Source organism: Cotesia typhae, unplaced genomic scaffold (assembly GCF_013202065.1).
Source record: "Cotesia typhae breed Kobodo isofemale line unplaced genomic scaffold, CoteBio_Ctyphae scaffold_13, whole genome shotgun sequence".
Taxonomy (NCBI): Eukaryota; Metazoa; Arthropoda; class Insecta; order Hymenoptera; family Braconidae; genus Cotesia; species Cotesia typhae.
In genome coordinates, this window is record NW_027423774.1 from 2870891 (window position 1) to 2894112 (window position 23222).

At 27.7% G+C, this 23222-nt stretch overlaps 3 protein-coding genes across 6 annotated transcripts; 2 read left to right on the forward strand and 1 right to left on the reverse strand.

Moving 5' to 3' along the window:
* Nucleotides 1-5612: 5612 nt before the first annotated feature.
* Nucleotides 5613-12686, forward strand: LOC141534421 (retinol dehydrogenase 10). Of its 2 annotated transcripts, none has more exons than XM_074253765.1 (7): nucleotides 5613-5859; nucleotides 10109-10299; nucleotides 11156-11515; nucleotides 11650-11764; nucleotides 11841-11925; nucleotides 12023-12133; nucleotides 12419-12686. In XM_074253765.1, the coding sequence occupies exons 2-7, from the start codon at nucleotides 10114-10116 to the stop codon at nucleotides 12486-12488; spliced, it is 927 nt and encodes a 308-aa protein (XP_074109866.1). In that variant the 5' UTR covers nucleotides 5613-5859; nucleotides 10109-10113; the 3' UTR covers nucleotides 12489-12686. The 2 variants fall into 2 exon arrangements, with proteins under 2 accessions (XP_074109866.1, XP_074109867.1); XM_074253766.1 differs by lacking the exon at nucleotides 5613-5859 and adding an exon at nucleotides 7421-7935.
* On the reverse strand, nucleotides 12565-14231 carry LOC141534424 (uncharacterized). Of its 2 annotated transcripts, XM_074253770.1 has the most exons (3): nucleotides 13815-14231; nucleotides 13254-13736; nucleotides 12565-13127 (listed from the first exon to the last, which is right to left on the reverse strand). In XM_074253770.1, the coding sequence occupies exon 3, from the start codon at nucleotides 13057-13059 to the stop codon at nucleotides 12688-12690; it is 372 nt and encodes a 123-aa protein (XP_074109871.1). In that variant the 5' UTR covers nucleotides 13060-13127; nucleotides 13254-13736; nucleotides 13815-14231; the 3' UTR covers nucleotides 12565-12687. The 2 variants fall into 2 exon arrangements, with proteins under 2 accessions (XP_074109871.1, XP_074109872.1); XM_074253771.1 differs by having other exon boundaries at nucleotides 13254-14231.
* A 607-nt stretch (nucleotides 14232-14838) lies between these two features.
* Nucleotides 14839-23195, forward strand: Nkain (sodium/potassium-transporting ATPase subunit beta-1-interacting protein). Of its 2 annotated transcripts, none has more exons than XM_074253764.1 (7): nucleotides 14839-15587; nucleotides 15717-16059; nucleotides 16900-17037; nucleotides 17450-17530; nucleotides 17668-17859; nucleotides 17979-18039; nucleotides 20853-23195. In XM_074253764.1, the coding sequence occupies exons 2-7, from the start codon at nucleotides 16006-16008 to the stop codon at nucleotides 21629-21631; spliced, it is 1305 nt and encodes a 434-aa protein (XP_074109865.1). In that variant the 5' UTR covers nucleotides 14839-15587; nucleotides 15717-16005; the 3' UTR covers nucleotides 21632-23195. The 2 variants fall into 2 exon arrangements, with proteins under 2 accessions (XP_074109865.1, XP_074109864.1); XM_074253763.1 differs by lacking the exon at nucleotides 20853-23195 and adding an exon at nucleotides 18940-20561 and having other exon boundaries at nucleotides 14895-15587.
* The last annotated feature ends 27 nt before the right edge of the window (nucleotides 23196-23222 follow it).

The following is a 23222-nucleotide window of genomic DNA, read 5'->3' on the forward strand; positions in this document are numbered from 1 at the left end:
AGGAAACTGGCCCACGAACAACTGAAAATTTAATTGTTTTATTAAAAATTAAATAAGAACTGTGATAGGTAATATATATTAGATTTATTACATTGTCGCCGATGAACGGTGAATTTGTGGACTTGATTTTATTGAACGTTGATTCGATGGCCACCTGCATGGCCAAAAAACCGCTACTCAAGTAAGGATCTTTAATTTATTAATTTAAATTGTAAGTAACTTTGTGCTTAATCCTTGATATTTATTTATTTTTTAGACATTACCTGTTCTGCTGTGCTCGTCAGATAATTCACTGCGAATTTCATAGTTTAAAATTTCTGGCGTTGTCTCAACGTCTGACTAATAAATAATTTATTATTTTGTTAATTATTATTTACAAAAAAAAAAAAAGCAAGACCGACTTTAAGGGAAAATTTTTTTTATGCTAAATAAATAAATTATTTAATTATTTTTAAAACAAAAAGTTATTTCAATAAAAAAAACAGGTGTCCGTCTTGTTTCTTCTTTTAAATTGTTTAAAAAATAATAATCTAACCATGAAGAGAACCCAAATAGTATTAAAAGGCTCAGAAGATTGATTATGTCGCTGATAAAAATCCATAAGTAGTTGTAACTCAGTGGCTGCCGGTATCACTAAAAAAAAAAAAAAATATTTAAATAATTAACAAGTATGAATAATAAATAAAATCGTATGTGTCTATGTTACTCGTTGAATTGAGAAGCACAGAAACTTGTTGCATTAGATTATCAGTGAACTGAGTGCTAGGAGCGTAACGACATTCTGCTTGTGGTGGAATTCTCGTTAAAATTTCAGTCTTGCTGTAACGATTTAAATACTGTCAAAATATTATTATTTACTATTATTACTTTGAATATTTATAACGTGGTTATAATTAATAAAATAATTAAACTTACTTGCAGTCTGAGAGCCAGTGGTTCAAAAATAAGACGAATTTGCAGAGAAAATATTATTGGGATCAATATTTCAAACACGGATATTGTAATGCTGCATTTTCGCATCAGAAGTGCTTTTAAAAATAATACTTTCCACCGGGACCAAGCGTGTATCAACGACGGAAATTTCTTAATCCACTTCATATTTTATTGACTAACATAATACTAACAGGGAATATTAAAAACTGTGTTTATTATAATTGATGACAATCTGATTAATAACCAGACCGAAGTTGTCTGTTTTTGAAATTATTTGAGTAAGCTTTACTTGTAAGACAAATGATATCTTGATAAAATCTGATAATTGATAATATTATCATAATCTAGAGACTGGAGACATTTAAATTACAGGACAAACGGTCACTTTATTTAATTCAGATGTCTAGATAGTTATTTATGATTTGATTTACTGGCGAAGAAATTTAAAATTTCGATCACTAAATATTTATCAGTATTTTTCCACTAGTTGCTTTGGGCTTGAATTATAACTTAAGTGAAAGTTTAATTAAGTATTGTCTTTAATCTAGTTATTTTTACCAACAACTTCTATCGTCACGTATTGCAAGTACCAACACTTTCTGGACGATTAATTTCACCGATTAATTTACCTCCAGCTATGAAAATTGATTTGCTACAATTTAATATTACTTACATGATTTATTAGCTTTTAACTTAAGTGTTTAGGTGTTCTAATAATTAATATTGCTTTTAATTTTTACGAATAATTTTATTATTTATTTGTATATAACACCTGAAAAATTTTAATTGATTACTAGCAACTTTGCAGTTACTATGTAACTGCCGTAACTTGTGAACTATAAATAAATAAAATTTTGCTTTATAAAATAATGAATATTGTAAAATTGCACTGTAATTCTTTAAGTATTGACGTTTTTAAAGATATAAGCTCATCCCGATGTTATTATACTCATCAAGAGCTTTCATTTGAGTACCTACATGCATTTTTATATATTTTTCATATATACATATATATAATATATATAAATATATGAAAAATTTATGTGGGTACTCAAATGAAAGATCTTGATGAGTGTAACATCGGGATGAGCTTATATCTTTAAAAATATTAATAGTTCACAAGATACAAGGTCATTTGTTAATTATCAGTAATAAAAATATAAATATGAATTTAAATACGACCTACATTTAATTCAAATAATTATATCTTTTGTAATTAGTTAAAATACATCATTTTCAATGAAGGTTGGAAAAAAAGTGTTCAATGAAATTTATAAAAAGTTCAGTTAAAATAATATGCAGTTTATTTAATCGTAAAAAATTTTACGATAAATAATTAGATTAAATTAAATCAATAAGTAAAAAATAAGATAATTTAAACAAATTACACTCTAATTACAAATAGCTTTTATTTAATAATCCCTGCTAAAGTGAATAACATTGCAAGATATAATTTTGAATTCAATACTGTAATAAAGTTCGTAGCGAATTAGCCATAATAAATAGACAGTTTTTAAAACTGTTACACGTAAGTGCGAGTCATTATATTATAATAATGTTAAATATATAATAGACTTTGCATAATAAAATAAAGCGTTAGTTTAACATTACAAATTGCTTTGCGCTTACAGAAAAATCAGTTGAATTTATTAAAAAAAATTGCAAGTAAACAATCTCTGGGTGGAGATTGTTCTGTTTCGCTTCACCTACTGAATTACATTATTTATCGTTTATCATTAAAGTACAGTGTATTATTTATTACTATCACTGCTCAGACTTCTGGCGTGAATAAACGAGAGTACTTAAACTTTTACAATCACCGTACTTTATTGAAAAAAAAAAAAAAAAAAAAATACTAATATTTGATGAAGTAACTAAGCTGTAAAACCAAAATTACGACTTTATATTTTAAAAAGTTTATAAATGAAATTTTTCTCAAAGATATTGAAATTTATTGTGAGTTGAGAAAATTTACAATTATTTTCACTCATAAACGTGATGTGTACTTAAATTTTAATTGCTTTTACTTGTATGATGTCTAATAAATAATAAATAATAGACAGTAGATTATAAACTCTAAGCAGTTGATAAATAAGTCACTGCAAAGTATTTTTTATGTCATTGTATGGTGAAATTCTAAACAATAATTCAAAACAATAGGCGCAAAGCGATGAATGGTAATTTTTTTAGGAATATATTATTTTATTTTTAGTTTTAGTTTCGAATATATTAGTTCAGCTTTAAACTATTGTACTATTTATTTTTTATTTATATTTATAATTTATTATTATAAATATTCAACCAGAGAAATCGGTTTCTACTTAGTTTATTCAGTCGAGGACATAACAGTTGATCACCTTGTCAATTTATAAAACTCATGTTAAATAGTTATTATGTGTAAGAACTTCTTAGTGTGCAAATGATAGCACTTTGTATTTAAAAAACATATTTACATTGTTATTAGTAAATTGGTGTCGCATTTATGCATATAATAGTAATTTCTTTTAAAAATTAACGAGTAAATCAAGTTCTCTGTAAATAATACGTTATTTACCAACTAGAATTATTAAATAACATTTATATTTTTAATTTAATAATGATTATAGTTATTTTATTACAAGTTGATGTCACCAAAAATTTTTTAGTGTTCAAATATTTAAATTACCATGATTCAGAGTCAATTTCAAGGATATTTTAAAATTAAACGGTGATTTAGTCGCTGACATTTTTACAGACCAAAATAATATTTTTTACAGTTCAAAATTAATATTAATGCACATTATTTTTTTATAATAATTTTTAAACTCGACAAAAAATCTTAAATGTAAAAGTATATCGAATAATAATTATTTTATAAAATTTGTGAAATAATTTTTTTAATTTTAATTTGTTAATATTTTAGATTTTAATGAAGATACAATAGAACATTAAGTAAATTTTTTAAAGGCGGTTAATTAACCATCAATTATTAATAAATAGTTGTAATGAATTATTAATAGATGATAATTAGAGTTTTTCTACTACTTTTCATTGACACAATCGCTAGCGTGCTATTAAAACATTTAAATTTATTTTATTGAAGTCTGTAATGAGATTATTGTTTAAGTAAAACATTTACTAGTGGTTTGAAAATGATTTTTTTCAACAGCGTAACAAATTTGTAGTTGTCGGATTTGAAAATGTTACTTAATAGCCGGTTTTGGAAGCACGTGGAGACTTTTAATAAGTTTCTTAGAATCCGGTTTCGCTTCGAAACAAATCTACAAGAATAGAACAGCACTTACTAAATAAAATCATAACAACCGACATTTAATCTATGAATTTCTTTATTTTTCATTGATCACTATAGATATTTAACATACTAGTTTTATAATTAGAAAATTAAATGTACATAAATTTATATAACAAACTTATAAAAATTTAATTTTTTAAAATACTTTATTTTTTTATTACTTATATATTACTGTATTAAATAGTTTAATAATTAAAAATTATTATTATATGAAAATAAAATTAGCAGACATCTAACAATTTTTAAGATTTTTCTAATTAAATAAATTATCAAAAAAAAAAAAAAAAAATTTCACATGTAGAATATTTGAAAAATTATTAAGGTAAAATACCCAGTTATTGACACTTGTAATTTTAGTCTAATAAAAAAAAAATACAATGTTCTCAAGAAACCAATTATCTTAAAATTTATAATTAAAAAATTATATTTATTAATTTATCAGAGTTGATTTGTTTTAATTAATTGAAATTAAATTGCAAGTATCAATAACTGAGTCTTTTACCTTATTGCAATTTTAAAAAAATTTCTTTTCAGTATTAATTTAATTAAGAAAAGAAAATCAAAAAAATTTTAATTGTCTACTAAAATTAGTGGCATACAAAATTTTTTTAAATTTTTTATAAATTTTCACACCACATTAATTTTTTACAGCCTACGTTTTTTTCTAAACTTTTGATTTTTAGCCTCAATCAATTTACATGATACTTTTCACAATGAACTGCTAAAAAATTTTTTTAATTTAAAAATCCATTCATAGAGCTGAGTCATAGAGAGTAGAGGGTGGGTTATCAACTCCCATTTACCTTCTGCAGTTCAATGATCCCGATGACTCATTTTAAAGATCAGCGTTCGCTCATCGTCTGGTTTTAACCAGAATCTAATATTCCTTCCATGTAAGTATTAAATAAATCTAAAAAAAAAAAATAAAAATAAATAAAATTAAAGACAAAAAATTTGGAATCAAAGATCAGAACTATAATTTATAATTCGCGACATAGTTAATGAAATAAAATAATTTCTTCCGACCATTAAATTACCGAGATATTTAAAAACCTACTCTGACGTAACATCCTAATCTATCAACTTTATTATTACAGGTAAATATAAATATATTTATTATTTATTTCTTGACAAGAGCACATGAACGTGGAGGAGCTGGCCACTCCAGCAGTTGGATGCCGAGCATGTGCTAGGATTGATAACCGTCGAGATAAATAACCTTGATTGACTGAATGGACACGAACAGGAGGATGGAGGCTCACGCTCAGTTCGTGCAGTCAAGTTCAAGCCTGTCTCTCTCACTACTTACACTAGCCAACCACGAGAACTCACCAGTGTCTCTAGACTTAGACTGGTTGTTTAGTCGCGAGCGTAGACGGGAATGGAAGTGGGCTCCTGGCTGCCTTGACGCTTAATCCGATATCGGACGTTGAGGCAATTGAGTGGAAAGATTTATTTATTTACCTTGCGCGCTTTCAATCACTCGGCAACTTAATTACAAGTTATATAAACATTCTTCACGCATTATCTTCATTCATCTCAGTTTTAGTGACGCATTTCTTCTTGACAAATATTCAAGTGATTTGTTGGATACTGCAATTTCTGATACTGCATTAGTTCCAGAACTGTCTAAGGTAAGATATCAATCAGAATTGATTTAGCAGATATTTTTTAATTTTAAAAATTTTTTTTACAAATAAATTGTAGCAAAAAAAAAAAAATTTTTTTTAATTTTGTAGCAATCAAATTATTATGAAAAAAAATTTATAAAAAATTCCACATGTAAAAATTAAAAAAAATTATTAGTGAAAATTTTTAAATTGTATTTGTTACAAAATTTTAAAAAAATTGACAGCTGTCAGCTAATTTTAATATTTTAAAAAAAATTGACATGTAGAAATTTTAAAAAATTGAAAATGCTATTTTTTTAAAAATCATTTTTTTTTTTTTTTGACTAATTTATTTATTAAAAAAAATTTTTAAAATGGTCAAGTGACTTCTAAATTAAATGTCATAAGATATAAATCAGTTTTTTTAGTAAAAATATATGATACTCCAATTGAGGGACGTCTGATAATTTTTAGAAATTTTTTAACTAATAAATTATAATGCTAATGAAATCAGAAGACATCTGACATTCTTTTTTTTTTTTTTTTTTTTTTTTTTTTTTATTACAAATAAATTATTAGACAAAATATTTTTAAACAATTTATAATTTTAGAAATTTTATCTTTTTTAGAAACTCTGAAAAATTTTAAATGCTATTTTTTTGAAGTAATTTTCTAAACCTAGTTTATCATTAAAAATATTAATTAAATATGTCAATAACTCGTAATTGTAATTTACACATTTGGTGATATTTGAATGAGTCGCTTTAATTATTTCTGGCTGGAAAAAATCAAAACATTTATATTGAAATTTAAAGACATCTAAAAATTTTCAAGAATTTTTTTTTAACAAATATTTACTGTAAAGTAAATTTTGAAAAATTATAAATGAAATAATTTTCTAGTACTAATTTTACTACGAAAAAAAAAAAAATGATAAGATGTCTTCTTATGTAGTATAATTAATTTTGTTTTTATTTTGTCGTTCTTCGTAATGATTTCCTTTGGAGTAGAATAAATTTAATATTTCAAGTAGTTTTTTTAAATTTCCAAGAAAAATCGACTTTTTTTATGAGTCTGAAGTAGTTGACGTCTGACATTTTTTTTTTCTTTACAAAAAAAACTAATTGCAAAAAACTGAAAAAATTACAACTTAAATAATTATTTGTTTTGATTTCTTACAACCAAGAATCGGTAAAATTATATTCAGATAGATTTAAATTGAAGCTGACATGCGATCATTATTATTTATCAAATCACTGAACAAGAAGACAGTCATGCGTGAAATGAAACACATAATTTGATAAATTTTATCTAAAGACTGTCTGTAAGTAATGTATTAGTTGTATTGAGTGCCAAGAAGGTATGACTACACAATGCGAGTCACACGCTTAAACTTCCGTGTTTGTGTTGAATTATTTGCTAACACCAAGTTGGAATTATTTGAACAATAATTAGTGTTGTTTTTTTCCAAATGCTTAGACACTTGAATGACGTCTGTTCGATGGAAACAAAATGACTAAAAAACGTGGAAGTCTCTTAAGTGTAATTGACCAATTAGTTCGTCAATATGTTATATGAGAATTGATTACATTAATTCTTTATCGAAAATGTCTTTTTAATAAATGGTTACATGAAATTTAATTATAGAGTAACATCGATTAAATTGTATGTGCTTATCTGCCCATGTATGCGTTTAATTGTTAGCCATTGTGTAACGACTTATGAAAATGTAAGGATGAATATTGAGAGGATAACATCATCCGGTGTGAAGAGAAAGTCAAAGTACACATCAGAGAATATTTATGATTCTAATTTTTGGCTAACGTGGTTTCTCTTTGTGTGGATTTACTTTTATTTACGCAGTTTGTTACCACAGTTTCTTCTGGAGGCTAAATGGGTCAATTTGGGTTTTTGATAGATTATTTTACTGGTTAAATAAATTTATACAAAACGTTTGCTTTCAGGAGCTGTCAGACGAGATTAATTCAATAAAAATCGACGGCACTTAACATTTTAAATTTCTTTTTTATCAAATTACAATACTGGATTTGAATGGCTACCGCTTTTTAGTTAGTCAAAGAAATTTTGAACAATAGAATGGTAGAAAAAAATTTCTAACTTTTTTTTTTTTAGTCTAGTTGAATTGATGAAAAATGAGTAGAAATTTTGGTAAATATTTACGAGTAGGGTCAACGATTTTAATTTTCATTTTTTTAAACTAAATTTCTATTTTTTGATACATGTGTATTTGATACATGAATGTATTGATACATTTTTCTTTTTTGAAAAATACATAAAATTATGAACAATTAAAAAAAAAAATTATGATGATCCATCAATTGATCTATTTTTTAGCCAAAAATAGGTTTGACCCCACTTGTAAATAATTACAGAAATTTTATTTAATAGATAAGTAATTTTTGAAGATTTAAAATAATTGTAATTTAAACTAGTCAATTTTTTTTATAATTTATCACGAGTTAATATTTATTTTGCATTATTCAATTTTTAGAATAAAAGTTGATATACTGGGTTTAAAAAAAAAATTAATTTTTAGTAAGTCAAGGTGAACCGACGATTTTTTGAAACAAGAAAATTATTAAGTAATAATATATAAATAAAATTGCAAAATGTAGGAATGAATTAAAAAAAAATGACCTAAATCAAAAATCTGAGCAGGTTCATAACATATCTTTATTTTATGTAAATAAATTAAAAATATTTTTTGTATAAGCATAAATATTCATAAAACTGTATCTTAAGATTTTAATTTTAGTTGTAATTTTATGTGTCTTGTTGCAATTTTCGAAGTAAAAAGTCTATAATTATATAGTCAATTATAAGCGATAGTTTAATGTAAGTTTAAAAAAAATTAAATGGTTTTTAGAATCGATTTGATGACTCAATAATCTCATTTTCATAAATAATACTTTTATGGAGTAAAAAAAAAAAAATTAATTCTAATAAAAAAAGTCGGTAAGACAAAAACTGTAAATTAGTGACTATACACGTGTCATAAAAATAATAAGCAATAATAATAAATCATCGCAAATTCTCATTAATTTTATCTTAAGCTACTTCGATAGTTAGTAATCAAATAAACTTCCGCGTTCACATGAATTTCATAATATATAAACGCTCTGAATTATTTGTCACTGTATAAATTTTACCAACAAGTATTGGAGATAAAAAATATCTGGATTTGCTGCAAACATGGTCACATATATTTACTCAAAACAACTTTTTAAGTCTCTTATAAATGGAAATTATTTCCTTCCTTCATATCGTTGTATACATATATAAAAACATATAAATATATAAATTATAGTATATATTTAAGGTATTATGAGATAATCAAAAAATAAATAAAACTTTTATATTTTATCCCTTCTTTTTATTGTCTACGGACACGATCCGCGTTGCCAATACCGCTCACGATGATATAATCGCGTATCGCATTAGGCAGAAGAGAAATGAACATATTAATAGTTACGTCGATTTATATTGCAGAGAGTTTATTGTATAATAATGTGAAACAAAGTTACTGCCGGTAAAAGGTGTGCGCTTTTCTGCAGGTAGCCATTAGACCGCAACGCTGTTCAGCGTAAACCCGTATCGCCGATCTTTCTTAATATTTAAATGCTAATTTAATTATTTTCCTCGATAATTAACGACCTAGGCAGTCGCATCATTTACCTAAAAATAAAAAAAAATAGTTAATTGATATTATATGTTATATCACAACCTGGTCCTAGTCTTAGCTTGTAATTTATACTGTACTTATTAATAATCATTTTCAGTATATACTTCATACTTGTTCAAGTGGTACTTAAAATTTTTTCAGTCTAAAGTCTTACCCGGTTTTTCTAAGCAAGATAATTACAGTTTCGGCGCAAAAAGTATTGAGCAAATAAATAAATTAACTACCCTGACGATGACGATTCAATATTGCCCGGAGTGGCCTTTGTTTTATCTAAGAGTCGATTAGTCATTTGTCATTAATTACTTGCTATTTGTTGGATAAATAATTACATTTATTTTTATTTTTACATCTGTATTAATGCGTCTATTTGTGTATGCAATTGTACAGTGTTAAAAAAAAATATATTTTACCAAAATTTATAAAAAGCAAATTTTTGTGAAGATAATTGTAAATTTTTTAATATTTTTTCTGGCTATAAATTTATTTTTTTGTTAATTTTTCTACTTGGAAAATCATAATTTGTAATAATTATAAATTAATTACAACTATTTATTTTTTTCGGACCCACAGAAGCCATGGTACCAATGAAAGAAGAAGTTTTTACGAATTCGAGGATGGGCAGTCCTTCTTCTATTGCTTGGCTTTACCTGCTGGCTGAATTTTTCATTGGAATGTTGCTGTCTACAACGCTTTTTTTTTTTAGGATTATTAAATCACTTTTACCTAAACCACCGCGGGACTTGACTGGAGATATTGTTTTGGTAGGAAGAAATATTTATTGCCAGAGTTACAAGATACAAGTTAACTAAAAAAATTCAAAGAAGAAATAGAAAATAGTTTTTTATTAAACATGCGATAAAAAATTTGTAGGTTTTTTTTATCAAATCTTTTTTCGAAGATTATTCATCCAACAGTTGATGGAAAAATAATTCAAGAAAAAAATATTTTTACATGTATTAACATATATTTATCAATGAAAAAAATGCAATAGAATAGATTTTTAACTCATGAAAGTAGTCGGTTAATTTTGACCAAGATTTAATTTAAAAATTATTTGGCATTTTAAGTGAATGAATTACGTAATTGAAACTACTTTTACTGGTTTAAAAAATATTTTAAAGTCTGCTAGTAATTACCTCAATTTACAACAGAGAAAAATGTATAATTAATTTCCGAGAACTCTGTATATAGTCATTGTTTTTATACATTTCTACGTCCTTGGAAATTACCATATTAGCCTCGACTCATTTCCGTTTGTAATTTAGGTAACTATTAAAATATTAAAATCAAACAGATCTTTAGCCGATTTTTTCCTGAGAATTAAATCTATTTTATCGCTTTACTAAATAAAACATTTATATTCTCTAAAATAAAATTTAAAACCAGGTAAAAAATAATTTACTAAAAAACCTATTTTTATAAAATAATAATAATTATTTTAAATTCGACCTCCTTACTCAGGAGTCTTTATAATTAGTCGCATGTCCTTGAGTGAAACAAAAAATTCCCATTTAACGACCTCTCTAAAATAAAATCTATTGTGATTAAAATCAGCTCAGACGTGTGAGCTCATCTTTTGTAAAAAATGAATTAATATTATATTTTAAAATTTTCTAGGTAACAGGTGCGACCTCACCTCTGGGCAGGTGTCTGGCCACGGAATTTATAAGAGTCGGGTGTACGATTGTCTGCGTTGACCATGACCTCGAGCTGGTGAGAACTACGGCCTGCGAGCTGGAAGCCAACTACCCGGCGATCCAGAGTCTCAGCCCGGAGCACAGGAAACAGGATGTCGTCGAGTTCAAGAGCAGGGTCTTCGCCTACGCCTGCGATCTTTGGGACCGAAACTCAATTCGTAACGTTGCTCAGAAAGTTAGAGATGAAATAGGACCACTTGACATACTTGTTACATGCGCAGGTGACTCTAATCAAAATATTCTCGACACTGTCAATAATACTCTGATGAGTCACTATTGGGTAAGTTTTTAGTTCTTCTTCTAATCATTTATTCATTATTATTATTATTATTATTATTATTATTATTATTATTATTATTATTATTATTATTATTATTATTATTATTATTTCTAATGAAAATTTCTCAATTGTAGACCGTTCTCGCCTTTCTTCCACTGATGTATCATCAACAGAAGGCCCATATCGTGGGAGTGACACCTACAGTTTCTACAGACGACGCTTATTTGGGTACCCGAGCTGCAATTACTGGTAATTACAATCATCAATACAATTACTCTATGATTAGTAAGAAAATTTACTAATTAAATAATCAATTTATTGACAGGCTTGATGGAAAGTTTGGGTCACGCGTTTGGAAGCAGATGCGGAAATTTAAATTTCATGACCGTCGCACCAAAGGCCGATCCAAGGTATTTCTAATGAGAATAAAAATAAATTATTCAGATAATATATATTTAGATGTAGTTTTTACTTACATTAATGTAATCGCTGTAATTATTCTGTCAGATTAATTAGACAGAGCGAGGAGAAGGTTGCGTATGACGTGGTTCAAGCGGTGCGTAGAGATCAATGTTGTCTATCAGCTACCTGGTGTTCGGCAACGCTCTATTGCGTCAGGTATAATTGTTTTAATTTATAAATACAAGTAGCAGGTGCTTAAAAATATTGTTAGATATTTTTGGTTAATTTTTTTAATCGCTTAAAAAAATTTTTTTTTAAATTTTTTAAATAAAAAAAAAAAGTTTCCATAAATTATCAGATGTCTGCTGATTCATAAAGAAATTCCACAGACTAAAAAAAAAAAAAAAAAGAAACTTTTTTGGCCTGCTCTGTTATTTGTATTATTTTTTAAAAACAAACAAATAATTTATCCAACTTAATTTGGTATTGTATTATTTTTAGTTGTGCAATCCACAAAATAATCACAATTGTCACGCGATGGATTTATACCCACGGATGTGACGACCTCTAAAAACTACATACATAGAAATATAAATAAAAATAATAAAATAACAAAATCTTAATAATAACAATAGCAATAACAAATATTTAAAATTAACCATATATATTAATTTATGTAAATATAATAGAACATTATTTTTGTATAATAAATAATTTAGATAATAATTTGCTTGTAAAAGAAAATAAAAGTGTTTTTGTAATGAAATAATTTATGGATCAAGATAAAGGACGTCGTAGTGCCCGCTGTCGGAGCGCCCGGTGAAGAGAAGACGCGCAGTGCCGCGACTGGGTTGCACGCGGTTGTAAAAGACCCGCTTGACATCAACCTCGTTAACCCTGCGGTAAATGGACAAATCGAGGCCGTAGATTTTGGTGGCGACGATGCACTCAAGTTCACTGGCAAACACCCCCTCGTGCTTCATGTATTCGAGATAATCTTCGGGTCGGCTTATTCCCCACTCGGCCAAAACATACGGTGCGTAATCTCGCCAGTGATCCATGATGTGGTGAACAACCAGAGTACGCAGAGAGCGATGTTCTTCCTCGGTTTCCCAAAGAATTAAACTTATCGCACGGAACATACAGTTTCCATCCCCGTATATTTTATGCACGGTGAACGTGCCTTCCGGTGACCTTAGACGATCCGTACCTACGAATATTATTATTATTTTTATTACTAATAATATTATTATTATTATTATTATTATTATTATTATTATTATTGTGATAATTGAACTATTATATTCTTCTCATAGTGTAATATTGTGTACTGTACCTCTTCAGAAGTTCCCTTTGTTTTATTTCTTCCCTCCACTTTGACGATCTCCGTGTTTATAAATATCTTCCTCATCAACGTGCTGAGAATTTTCATATTAAATCTTACGCTAGTAATTTTATTTGTACAGGAAATAATAAATTCCTTAAAACTGTCACTGACAATTTATCATTTTTACCGTGTTTTAAAAAATGAATTTTTCACCACGAAAAACGTGAACAGCAAGCAAAATATTAATTTTAATAAAGAGAAAAAAAAAGCTTGTGTCTTACATAAAGCTCTGCTAACAAAATAAAGTCACTGCTAAGAAATATAAAAACAATTTATCAACTAAACAACTCTGACGTTTGTCGTTTAATCTATCATCGATCGCTAAATATAATTTGCTAATTTTTTGCGACTGCGCATTCAGCTTGCTCGCTTTATTTAAACATTCTTAGAACTACTGATATAATGCGGTCACGGTCTTCCTCATTTTGTTCGCTGAAAAGTTATAAATTCCAGTCTAATATTTAATATATAAAAATTTTTAAACATTTAATGTCAAGGCAAGAAACTTACATTTTTTCAGCGGTTGTATTTCATCGAAAATCTTTTAGCAATAAATTTGTTATTCATGCTTTATAAAATAAATAGTATTTAAGTTCCCACGAGTTGTTATCATTCTACTGACATGATGTATTATTTAAATTCTGTATTAAAATTGATTTTAGGAAATTTAACAGTTTTGGTCTTCAATGAAGTGTAAAAAAAATTTTTATATGTAACGTTAAAAGTTTACCGAGAGCGTTTTTCAAGTAAATAGTCCATTCAGTACCATTTTCACTTAACAACTCTTGTCACATCTCAAAGAGTCTTTTTTACTCAGTTTTAATTCTACTCAACATGTAACTTTCTAAGTGTACAAGACTCTAGAGTAAGAGACGCTTTAATCCGAGTATTCATTACGCCCAGCTGAATAAAGATGTGACTAATTGCTTGCGTTATAGAACCTCTATTGCTTCCATGGAAACTGTCAACATTGAACAATATGTTTAAATTTTCAAAATTTTATTTCTTTACAAAATGAAATAAATATTAATTTATAAATTTTTTATTAATATTAAATTTATTCTTTTAATGTTTTTTTATATTCTTCTCAAATAAAATTTCAATAAATTGTCTTCAATCTTTTACATTACTTTTAAAATTAAAAATATTAACAAATTCAAAAAAATTAGTATTAAAAAGTTTTAATTATGACATTAAAGTTAACCAAAGTCACTTAAAAGACAATTTTTTAATTTTTTTACTAAATAAATTTGTTAAAAAAAATTGCATTAATTGCAGTTAATGAAAATTAATTTAGTAGATATTTAATAATTTTTAGAACTTTTGATAACAAATAAATTATGGTAAAAAAAAAAATTGACATGTAGAAATTTGAAAAAATTAAAAATGCAATTTTTTAAAAATAATTTTTTAGAGTTAATTAAATTGTTAAATGAAATTAAAAATTTTTCAAGTGACAGCTAACTTTAATGTCATATTTTAATTTCTTCATTAAATTTTCCACAAAATCAATCTAAAAATCAAAAAAATTTTTATTTACTAAATTATAATATTCTTCCCACAAAATTTCTTCTTAAAAAAATTCCCTTAAAATAAATACCAAAAAAAAATCAAAATTCAGGTGTTTAATAGGTTAATATCCCGTATGTAACTTCAGCTGTCAATTATTCGCGCATGCGCGAGCTGACCGCACTTGTTGCTCTTTGTCTCTCCTTGTAATTTCTGCACCTTATTCCAGGTTTCCAGGACGTGTGTGAGAGTCAGTCCGCAGTTGGCAGCACTGGCTCGCCGGTCAGTCTACATCTACCTACAGGTAACACAACAGCAAACAGGTAAAGTAAAGAAAAAAAAAACATTAGCACAATGTAACAGTGTAGTAGAAACATTTAATAGTAACTAAAATAAAATATCTGCGTGTATTGCAGCAAGCTGAGTAGTGAATACGAGTGTAAACGAATAGAATTAATAGAGAAGTCCAGCAGCCAGCTCGGGTGCTTTCGTATTCTCAATTCGTATCTACTATACGTTTATACGTCTGCTGTCTACAACATACAAGACTAGTACATAGTCATAGTAGCACACAGCAAACAGCAGCGAGCTTGCTTGCTCCCCAGCCTAGCCCCAGTACAGGCCAGGCATCACCCAGTCGTCATTTTCATTGGTATGCATATTACATAGCTATCTCGTGACCTGTGTATGTATAATGTGGCTCAGTGAACGGATATCACGGATATTTCTCTCAGTTACTCATGAGCATGAGAATAGAATAAACCAGGAGTTTGAGTAAGTGCGTTTGTCTAAAATGGCGTCACTGCTTTCATTTCATTTATCACTTAGTTGATAAAATATTAAAAATAAATTAAATTAAAATTAAATAATAAAACAACTACTAAATATCTACTTGATACTCAGGTACACACAGTACAGTGATATGCCCAGCTTGGATAATACCTATCGTCTTCTCGTATCCGAGTAGTGGCTTTGTTTACTACCTACTATACTAACCGAAGCTCTGGAGCACCGTGATGCTCTACGAAATTCGATTCACACTTTTACTTGTAACAATACAATCAACGTTTGAGTCGACTCATCATTACCATTACTATAATATATCCAACAAGTGAAGTGATTAGTCACATACACGTGGGCCATTTATTTTTGCCTTACCCTTATTATTGCTTACGTCCGTCCAAATAATGACATGGGAATTTGCAATAGAAGACATTTTTTACTGACAATATGTACTCTGCAACTTGTAAGTGTAACAAGATATTTTTTACTCTCGATATTATAATAATAATAATAAATATAATTTTTTATTCTAGACGAAGACAGGTTTTACTCGTAATACCACATTTTAATACCACTATAATTATGATTATTGTTTTTATTTTATTCATTGAGTCATTTAGTATCAGTGATATCATTTCATGGTCACTATACTTTGAAATTCACGGAATATAAGTGTCGAAAAAAATTGTAATAAGTCATGATAGCTTATCATAAATTGCTAACTACAGTATTAGAGTATGTTAAATATTTAATAAATGCTTTTATTGCTTGCATCCGTTTTATTTTAGCTCGACACTTGACAGATCAAAGATTTTTCATTTTTTTTATTTTAGAGTTTGTTTATTTATTTATTTTTTTTTATTGATAAAAATCTAACAGCCCTCCGTTATTTGTTTTATTATAAAATAAATTAAATTAAATAAATAATCTGCAAGTTATTTATTTGTTAAATTTATTCCAGTAAAAATTGATTAATTTATTTATTTATTGTGCAAGAGATAAATTACGTAACGGCTTAATTACTCTGATCGAATTAATTATCAAGACGAAATAAATGTCGCCTGTGAGTGGCGTATGAGAAGAGTACAATTGATATAAATTGAGAAAGCTGTAAAATGTATCATTGTTACGGTTATTACTAGAAACATTCTTATTAACATTATTGTTACTATTATTATTTTTATTACTATTACTGTTAGACTAGATAATATGAATTTGAATATATATACATGTATAAATGACTATTATAACTGTGTCAAATTTATATTCTTGTACTCGAGTGTATTTATTTATATTTTTACAGCTAACAACGATAGAACGCCAGGTGTTCGACTTTCTGGGGTTTATGTGGGCCCCGATACTCTTCAACTTTTTTAACATTATTTTTGTTATTCTTGGTTTTTTTGGAGCCTTTCAGTACAGGCCTAAATATATAATATCGGTAAGTTTGTTTCTTTTTTTATTTATTTTTTTTTTTTTATACATTTCAATTCAGAGAAAAATTCTTTAGGTTTTTATTTAGATACTTTTTGATATGCAAAATATTTTTTTTTTATTGTTGATTATTGTGAATAAAAAATTGATTAATAAAAAATGTTTAAATATTTTTGACGAGGTTTTTGATATATTTAATTGGATATGGTTCATTTTATTTATTACGGAGTCTAAATATAAAAATAAAATAATTTTTTTGTATATTAAAAAATGTCACGCGCAGTAATTTTTGTAAATTAAGGACTATGTGTTTCTATATTGACAAATAATTTTTTTTTAAGTATCGTTAAAAATATTTAAATAAAAACACAAATAATTTTAAATAAAAATACTAAAATAATAATTAAAAATAATTTCAGTACTGTATATGGGACATACTATGGCTAGGATGGAATATATTTTGCATATGCTTTTACCTAGAAGCCGGATCACTAAATACGGTAACTATGATTAACAATAACATTTATCATTTATCAGGTAGCATTATCATGACTAATTAAATAAGACAGGGGTGTCCTAATATATGCGTAGAATAAAAATAACAATTAATTCTAAAAACTGCGTTTTTTAAAAACAGCGCGACGACTATTTGAACCTGGGAACGGGGAGTTTCTCCTGGTGGCAGGTCAACGGCCCGGGCTGCAAACCGATCTACGACATCATCGAGCCGGAATTGCTTCGACCAGCGCGGCCTAAAAACGTCACCGACTGCCTATTAAAATATGAGACCATCGAAATCTTGCACGCGTCAACACAGTGTTTGCTTGCCGTAAGTCCCAATCGTCTCGTTAAAATTAATCATTTCATAATATATTAAATTACTTATTATTATGTATAACAACACGAGTGTTGTCATCGCTATAATAAAACAACAAATATCTATTTTAGTTTATGGCCATAGTCGGTGGAATCTGTCTGAGCCGTGCGTTCCTCGAAGAGGATGACAGTTGTAAGTATTAGAATTCTCTGCCAGAATTATTATCATATCTTTAGTATTGAATCAATGCCACTTAAATAATTCATACATTAGTCCAAATTTTCCCGCTAATTTCATTTTTCATTTAAGGTGATAGTCATTGGGCGGTTATAGACACAATTATTACTTATTAATTATTAAATTAGTTATGTATTAATACTTTAAATTGGTATCTAATTTCACTGCTTATCACTTTTTTTTTCTCACACGCAAAATTGGTAACTACCATTCCTACATGCCACTATCATGTATCTTAAAATCCTTCAGTCGATTTTATTGGTGGATTTGATCCTCCTTTCTGGTAAGTTTCTACGTATATTTCATTTAAAGATCTCCTTTAGATGTGGCATGATGGTAATGGCTATTAAATTTTTAACTATTTTATCTTTATATTTCTTATTTATTACACGAAAAAAAAAAAAAAAAAAAATACTTTTCTGAAAATTACAAAAATTTAATTACCATTTTTTATAACATATTTAATTTTTCTTTAAATCCCTTAAGCGGTTAGGGTTAATCAGAGACGTGAACAAATGACAGTTTTCAATAACTAATTAATTTACTTTATAAAAGTAATAATATGACATCATTACACTTGATAAAATTTATAAACATTAAAAAAAAAATAAATACAAATAACACATCAATAAAATATTTCTCGTGTTATTATTTAAAAATAACAAGTAGATTTAAAAAAAAAAAAAAATTGCATTATGCGTAGCATGAAGTAGATTGACAAAAGCCAATACCATAAACAAAAAGAAAAAAAAATAAGATGAACAAAAAACAAAAAAATTCGCGTGTAAAAAGTAAAGTGTAAAAATCAAAGCAAATTGATATCTAATACCCTGGTACGTTGACTAAAATTTTCAGTTGACTTTGTGGGAGGTGGTGATTTTGGTTTGGCGGGTCATACTCCGTTGCACCCGATGTACGTTAGCTACTCGGCTTTGCCACCAGCAAGCACTACTTACTCTCAGTCAAATCCAAACTACCAAAGCTACCCACGAGGCACAACCGGCTCTAACAATTCATCCTCGGTATACCGTGACACGACGCTTCCCAAGTACGGGGTGGACAAACCACCCAGCCTTGTAAGTCATAATACCGACTATAAGTCATCACAGCAGCGCGTCGGTGTCGTTAAGCCCTCGATGATGACGATGATGATGATGATGGGCCAGGGAGATACGGCTCGCAGTACCAAGAGCAGCAGTGCCGCCACGCGGATCGCCGACAACCTCGACTGCTATAACGACTACTCAAATCCACTCGACCACTTGCACCGACCTATCTCACCACCCGCCGGCGACTACGACTCTCTCGAAAGCTCGGTTAAACTCAGATTCGAAAAAAACAACCGGCCTTACAAGCCTGCCTACAGCCCCGTCGTATCTCCTGTTCTCAGGAGGGCTCGCGCTTCTTCACAAACTCCCCACAATAATAATAATAATCATCATCACAGTAGTAGTCATTTTAATAACAATACAAATAGGAACTCATTTAGGCCCAGAATTTTCACCGACTACGTGCGCGAACAACCCTTGAGATCTTTTTACTCGGATCCGCGCCTCGCAATGGGCCAAAATACTTTGCCATCTGATAATAATTCTAATATTAATAATAATAATGACAACAACAGAGCCAGAGACAGCAGACCTTTGTCTTTGTACGCTAGCAAGCTGTGAAAATATTATTTGTAATAATATATACACATTTATATAAATATTTATTTTGTCAAAAAAAATTAAATATTTTTTTTTTAATCGCTGAATTAAATGTAACCGATTTATTTATTAGAGTCTTACCTTGCTCATGATAGCGGAATTATTTATTTAGTTAGCCAAAGAATTTGGTAGTAGTCACCGCTTCTTTTGTCATTTTATTGTATCAAGTATTATTTATAATTATTTGTAGTTAGAAATGGTTTATGATTTTATTATTATTAATTAATTATTAATAATTATTTCCTAGTGTTGCTTGACAGCAAGTGTGGTTGGTGTTTTATTATTTTTTTTTATTTTTTTTTATTTTTCTCTTATGACTAATAGACTTACTGTATGTACTGTGATATGTTAAACTGGATGGTGCTGAATGACTTTTTACTTCATAATACTGACTTGCTAGTTTTTTAAATTGAATTTTTATAAAAATATAGGGAAAAAATTGCTGAAATTTTTTTTAATTTTCATTTTTATTATCTTCAATATTTTAATAATTTTTAAGAAAAAAAAAAAATTTCTTTTTAATATTTTAATTAATGAAAGAAATTCCAGACTGATAGAAAAATCAAAAATAATTCTAAAATTTTTCAGCAGTTTTTTCTTCTTGACATTTAAGATAAATAAATAAAAAAGAACAAACTTGTTGCAATAGTATTGTTTGAATTTCGCAATAATTTATCTGAATGACATCACAAATCAGAGATATATTTTTTTGAATGTATTTTATAAGATTATTTTCATACTGCATTTACTTAGAGTCTAAATCTTTTATATTTTAATTAATAAATAATATTAATAATAGTAATAAAATAATTATAAGTTAAGATTATAAAAATAAAATATATCTTTTATACTAGGAAGAAATTTAAAAAAAAATAAAATAAAATAAACAATCCAATTGCAAACAGTAAATTCGCTTGGCTTTTGTTATTTCTAAACCCTTCTATATTTTTATCATTATCTTCTAACTGGTTTCCGTGGGCTGACTTGTTAAAGCATTAAGTAGTGTAATCTTAAAAAAAAAAAAAAAAAAAAAAACATAAAAAAATAATTTTTTTGTAGCACGAATTAACAAAAGGAAAAAGTTGACTCGCCCGTTGTACAGTATAGAGTACTCACAACCAGAACCACCGCCTCAGGATGAAGTGTCTCCCAAGCCGATGACGCCAAGACGAGTAAAGCGACGATCAGTTATTTCCCGAGACGGAACTCGGAGATCCAGCAACCGACGTAGCTCAGTCCGACAGTCGACGACGAGAAGAAAGAACCCGGTGAACCGCATCATGGAGCAGCAGGAGAGTTTGTACGCCAATACGATGCCGAGTCCGCTGACGAACCAGAATGTCAACTCCCTGTCCCAGGGAACGCTCAACTACGACAGGATCGCGACTACCTGGGACCGCGAACGACAGTGGCAGCCTGAGGCGGTGAACATGGCTGTTTCTTCGCCAACTCTCTGGACTCCAGATCCCAATTACTCTAACATCACCAATCTGGCTTCGAGTTCCGCGGCTTCTGCTCAGACTTGCTGGGACAGCAATGCCGCCAGCTCCACCAGACAACTCGCGGATTCCTGGCAGCCTGAACCCAGCTGCAGCAACATGCAGTGGCAAGGTCAAAGCAATCCCACTTTTCAGCAGACTAGTATTCAGAGTCTCAACAATGCTGATGATCATGACGATCTTTACAGCAACAGACCTGCCAGTGCGCGCTCCAGTTACAGCAATTATCACGGGATCAGAGCTACCCCTCAAGTACCAAATAGGACTGATATTGTCAGACAAAGTCAGCGGCAATTTGTCTTAAGTGGACCTCCTGCTTATCAAGATACTGTTATTTAAATTAGATTTTAGTTTTTAGGAATTATATGTGGGTTAGTGATTATTAGGGACTAAATTTTTGCCGTAATTTTAAAATAAATCCTTTAAATTTTTTATTTTAAAAATTTTTGACCAAAACTTCAAAATTTAATTTATAAAAAAAATGTTGTTTAATTACAAAATTAAGATTCATAATAAAAGGTTCAAATTTTGCGATAATTATGAATCTTATTATTAAAATTATTGATCTTAAAAAAAAAAAACATCGGTTATATTTTTTTTATAAATTAAAATTTTGAACTTTAATTTGAAAAAAAATTTTTTAGGATCATTATTTTTGCCATAATATAAAAAATTTTAATTAGTTATTATGAATTTTTATTTTAACTTTGCGGCAAAAATCTTGGCGCTAGAGATTATGAAAGGAGCAGATTGACGAATTTTTTAGTATTGATTTTAAGTTATTAAAGATTAGTTGTATTTTAATACGGGACGATTTTTATATTTATATTATGTGATACAATTATTTGATAAATTTCGATTGGTAGTTTAAATTAAAAAAAAATTTTTTAATATGCTAAATTAAAAATAATCAAGCACATTTTTTTATTCAAAGAATTAAAAAAAAATATTTTTTGATAAAATAAAATTTTTTTAGTTATAATAATATCTTGAATTTTATTTAAAAAAAAAAAAAAATAATTCTTTGAATTAAATGATTTTATAAAATTTTTTTACCGCCATAAATTTTTAAATAAAAAAAAAAAAAAATATGTGATTATTAATTAAAGAACAAACTGTGAGATCTGATGTTTTCAATATCGCAAACAATTGAAATTATTGACATAAACATTACTCAATTATAAAAACAAAGTAGTTATTAACAACGTAATTGATATATCGACTGATTTTCTGAGCTTTATTTTAACTAGTTTTATTTAATAGCATAAATCAAAAGCAAAAGTGCATTCGTTTAAATGTACATACTTAAAACATTTATATTAATTATTATTATTATTATTATTATTATTATTACACAAAAGACATTTATGATTGCGTTGGTAAATCTAATGATAACCAAAGTATTAATGACACATCGATTATTAGTTTTTTTTTTTTTTTAATTTTATTTTATACTTACCTACAATAACTTTTATTTTTAACAGATAATACACTCACGCGTGTTCGTATCTTTAATATTATTTATAATAAGTATTATTTAATGATGTAAGTAAGACGATACTTAGCTTCTAAGAACTCCGAGGTATTTAAAACAATTCCGATAAATTCCGCGTATGTTTTATCACGATCTCGCCTAAAAATTAAATAATAAATGAACAATTATTTAATATTTTAAAATTAAAATAAACAATTTATAATTTTATAAATTTTATACTTACCAGAGATAATTAGAAAAAAAAAAAAATAAGCACATTTATTTTTAAATAATCTGTAATCACTAGCAATATTTTCCGACAATAAATAACTCATAGAAAATAGTAAATAAATTTTAATTTAATGAAAGATTATTTTTTTTATTTATAGTTAATAAATAATTTTTAATTGTTATTATTTTAGGTGATTGATGTGACGAATGTTAATAAGTTTGCGC